Source organism: Dama dama, chromosome 25 (genome assembly GCF_033118175.1).
Source record: "Dama dama isolate Ldn47 chromosome 25, ASM3311817v1, whole genome shotgun sequence".
Taxonomy (NCBI): Eukaryota; Metazoa; Chordata; class Mammalia; order Artiodactyla; family Cervidae; genus Dama; species Dama dama.
The window spans coordinates 70,300,424-70,305,213 of record NC_083705.1 but is presented as its reverse complement, the minus strand read 5'-3'; the positions used below and the strand labels follow the sequence as shown (position 1 = coordinate 70,305,213).

The window sequence follows — 4,790 nt, the reverse complement described above, 5'->3', positions numbered from 1 at the left end:
GGGTGGTGTCATCTGCATATCTGAGTTTATTGATATTTCTCCCAGCAATCTTGATTCCAGCTTGTGCTTCATCCAGCTCAGCATTTTGCATGATGTACTCTGCATGTAAGTTAAATAAGCTCCCCTTGTGGCTCAGCTTGTAAATAATCCGCCCCCAATGTGGGGGACCCAGTTTTGATCCCTGGATTGGGAAGATCCCCTGGAGAAGGGAAAGGCTATCCACTCCAGTATTCTGGCCTGGAGAATTCCACAGACTGTATAGTCCACGGGGTTGCAAAGAGTCAGGCATGACTGAGTGAATTTCGCTTTCCTAGAGACAAGCAAGCTTAATATTTTTTCTATGCAATCACACTCACATTATTTCAAATGTGATTTCTAATCGGCTTTACACTTTTCATCTAATAATCAACACCTCCCCATGTCGATTATTAGAGAAATGCTTCTACATTAGTAAGCTCGATGTGTAAGAGATTCCTTCTCAGTCATGAACTGAATGAGGAATTTACAGAATGTGCCTTTAGATAAATGAACTCCCTAAGAAAGTACATGTTTTGGCTGAAACATTATCTGACAGTGTCACAGAGGAGAATCCCAGAGTTTTGGAAGTATTGGCAAATGAAAATTAGACTGATAGATGGCATATTTTGAAAATATCTGTCACATTAAGGAAGAGAAGCAACATGAAACTGGAATTCACATACAGGCACAGAGTAGGTGTTTTAAGCACATTACCTTGTTTACTGCAAGGAAACAAGGTTTACCCCGCATGAACACTGAACAAAACTGTAGAATAAAGTGCTGTGTACTGTGGTCGGGAAGGACCAGTGCAGGAGTCTGGTCCAGCTCCAAATCAAGACCTTGAGACACTGGATTTCCAGTGGCCTTCCCAGACACTGGAATAAAGAGACTAAAACACAGTCTAGTAATGAGATAAAATATGCAAAGGACTTGGCACAAACATGATACTTAGCAAGTGGTTGTTTAGTTGTTAAGTTGTGTCCAACTCTTTGGTGACCCCATGGACTGTAGCCCGCCAGGCTTCTCTGTCCATGGGATTCTCCAGGCAAGAATACTGGACTGGGTTGTCATTTCCTTTTCCAGGGGAATCTTCCGATCCAGGGATTGAGCCCGTATGTCCTGCAATGGCAGGAGGATTCTTTACCACTGAGCCACCAGGGACGCCCCAGTGAGTGATAGAAAATTATCAGCAGAGGCTGGACAGAACTTTCTACCAGACAACACTTTAAAGATGTAAGCAGAGAGATGCTTACTATAAAATAAAGGATTTTTATTAGAAATTCCATTTGATGCTATAAGCACTACTAACTAATCTCAGAACTGAAAATGATATTGCATCTGAAGAGAAGAAAACATGAAATATGTTAGCTACATTTTCAAATAGAGTAAGATCTGAAAATCTTACTTGAAAATACTTGTGATTCAATTTAGCCTTTACTTTTTTTGTTTTGACAGCAAATTCTGCAAGCATCTGTGTGCATTTTTAATTTCTAAAAAAGTTAAGCAAAGAATAAAAGCACAGATTGGCTGCCTGGGCTGCGGGCGGCGAGGCTGCGCGCTCTTCCCTGGGCCGCTCACTGCAGAACCGACTCCGGTGCCGCCGCCGCACGACGCCCGCCGCCGCCGCCGCCTCCACTTTGGGACCGGCTGTGTGGTTAGGCCACAGTCTTCAATGAGTAGACATATTCCTCAGTTCTGTGGTGTTCTCGGTCACACATTTATGGAGTTTCTGAAGGGCAGTGGAGATTACTGCCAGGCACAGCAGGATCTCTATGCAGACAAGTGAACTGCAGAAATTCATTACTGCTCAACCAAGAAGCCCCCGTAAGACTGGTTAACCTGGACGCAGAAGTGTTGAATTGAAATCCACAGAGCATTTTTTTACAAGAGTTCTGATCTGGATGGGGTAAACCTCAGTGCACTTCCTTTCTGTTGCCTCAGTGTTACTGGATTGAAGAATTGCTGCTTCTTGTTAAGAGGCTCATTCATTCATTACTCCCAACTTCATACTTAAAAGCACTGAGAATTTCAAGTGGAGTATATTGAAGTTGACTGCGTTTCTTTGCATCATTTCTGTATTCAATTTTTTAAATTCTTTCATATCCCTATTGAGTGTTTTTTAACTAAATTAACATGGCTCGAATGAACCGCCCAGCTCCTGTGGAAGTTACGTACAGGAACATGAGATTTCTTATTACACACAACCCAACTAATGCAACGTTAAGCAAATTTATAGAGGAACTTAAGAAGTATGGAGTTACCACAATCGTAAGAGTATGTGAAGCAACTTATGACACTACTCTTGTGGAGAAAGAAGGCATCCATGTTCTCGATTGGCCTTTTGATGATGGCACACCACCATCTAACCAAATTGTTGATGATTGGTTAAGTCTTGTGAAGATTAAGTTTTGTGAAGACCCTGGTTGTTGTATTGCTGTTCATTGTGTTGTAGGCCTTGGCAGAGCTCCAGTGCTTGTTGCCCTAGCATTAATTGAAGGTGGAATGAAATATGAAGATGCAGTACAGTTCATAAGACAAAAGCGACAAGGAGCTTTTAACAGCAAGCAACTTTTGTACTTGGAGAAGTATCGTCCTAAAATGCGGCTGCGCTTCAAAGACTCCAATGGGCATAGAAATAACTGTTGCATTCAGTAAAACCAGGGTGCATGATGCCATTGCTTGGAAGTGGAACCTGAGACATGATGGAATTTGTCGTACATAGCAGATAGCCCAGTTGACTTGGTGAATAAGTCTGATGAAGCTTCCATAGGAGTGTTGAAAAGCAGTTTTACCAGGCCACAGGCCTGGCAGAATTGCAGTCTCTGTTCAGGTTATGATCAACCTATTTGAATACTAGTAAAGAATTCTTGCTGTTCAGCATTAATATGTGCTTATAATTTGTACCAATTGACCTTTCCTGAAATCATGCAGTATTGAGTCATGTCATTAAATCTGTTTCCATGCCAGAATCTTACCAATACGTAAGAAATTTAGAAAGACTAGGTGCCAAAATACCCAGCACAATACTTGTATATTTTTAGTATCATATAGAACAAATCCCAGGAACTCTGAACACTCTGGACCTTATGTGGTTTATTCCTTGCATCATTTAAAACATAGTAGGGCCTATGAGGTTTGTTTGCTCACAATATGTTTACATCTCCCACATTCATACCAGTATACATCAGATTTGCTCCCTTTTTAATTAACCAGTCTTACAGTGATTATTTAATATCTTTCTATAAATCTCATGTTGTAGAAGGCCTCCATTTTGAAAATCAACACTGTACAGAAGCATATGTCTTTAATGTCTCCAGACAAAAGCCTTACAGTTCATTTTAATGTTTGCACTTTGGGGTGCAACTTACAGGGAGGGCCTGAAAAAAGAATGGGAGGGGGCTATTAAGTATTTTTAGTAAAATGTTGCCTTTGTCTTGTGCAGAACATGTAGAATATGCACTTTAATTTAGTAAATATTTTTTAAAAGGTAGAAATACTTTGTTACTTTCTTAATCAAAATTTCTGAAATTCTTGTAATTTTTTTTCATACTTACTGAAGTTGTTTCCCAACATAGTTTTGTTTGAAGTGCGATTCCCAGCCTCTCGGAAAAAAAAAAGTGGGTTTTTGCTAATGAATTGAGCAGACATTTAATATTTTATATACCTTTTGAGCTGTGTAACTTAATATTTGGATACTTGACAATTTGTTTTATTATGTAATTGATAAAATGGTGATGTGTATTAACGTTAGCTCAACCATGTATTTATACTGTCCGGGAACAAGTGGTTATAGTTCTGTGGGAGAAATAATTTGTCAGTGTTCACCAGCTTGTAAGAATCTAGTGCAAGAGCTTAAACATTAAATAAATGATGATATGCGTTTATCGTCAAAAAAAAAAAAGAATAAAAGCACAGTTTCTACAGAAATAATTCTGTTTCAAGTAATCATAGGAATAGAACAATAAAGCATAATTACGTGAAATGGATTATGTGTAACTTTGAAGAAAGACTGTGGAGGACATTATACGGTATGTTCACAGATAGCATTTTGGCCAATTTATTCAGTCCTCCTACTCACACCTAAGCTTGGAACAAATGATGAAGAAACATAAGACTTTGGCGTTAAAACTAAGCAATTTCAAAGACAAAAGGCAAGCCCATTCACTTTACACAGATCTTCATAGGGAGGTATTTTATGAATACAATACCACAATCCAGCTGTTCTGAAATGCCAAGTTTCAACTTTCACTTCTCTTAACCACCCTCTGTATTTTCAGAAGTGATTAGAGTGAGCTCCTCATCTTGTCTATGAACTTAGTGAAGAATCTAATACTCATATAGCCTAGCATCAAAATATTGTCTTCTACAAAACAAGCCAGGACTCCCAGAGCCGGGTCGAGCAGGAATATCACAAGAGGAGTCTGGAACATCTTATTGTGCCAAAAAGCAAACAAGTTCCTAAAGAGTCATAGGAACATATTAACAGCAGCCAGGAACCAGTTGGAAGAGCTGTCTTGGGCCCAATCTATGAAGATGTGAGTATCAAAATAGATAATTACTGTAATAGGCAGTGTATATTGAATATCATATTGCATTGGAGCCAGTCTTGTTACAAGGGGTGAAAGCAATGATAACACATTTCTTAGAGTCAAACTCACTAAAAAAACCATGATCTTCGAAGGTCTGGAAAGGCCCTCCAAAGTGCTGGGCACATTCAGTGATAATTCCTGGGTGATTATCAGTGTACAATGCAAACCACTGTTTAACATAAA

The 4,790-nt window shown here is 39.3% G+C and overlaps 1 protein-coding gene across 1 annotated transcript; it reads left to right on the top strand.

Moving 5' to 3' along the window:
- The first annotated feature begins 1,998 nt into the window (after positions 1 to 1,998).
- Positions 1,999 to 2,869, top strand: LOC133046502 (protein tyrosine phosphatase type IVA 1-like). Its single transcript, XM_061129339.1, has one exon. The coding sequence runs from the start codon at positions 2,152 to 2,154 to the stop codon at positions 2,671 to 2,673; it is 522 nt and encodes a 173-aa protein (XP_060985322.1). The 5' UTR covers positions 1,999 to 2,151; the 3' UTR covers positions 2,674 to 2,869.
- The last annotated feature ends 1,921 nt before the right edge of the window (positions 2,870 to 4,790 follow it).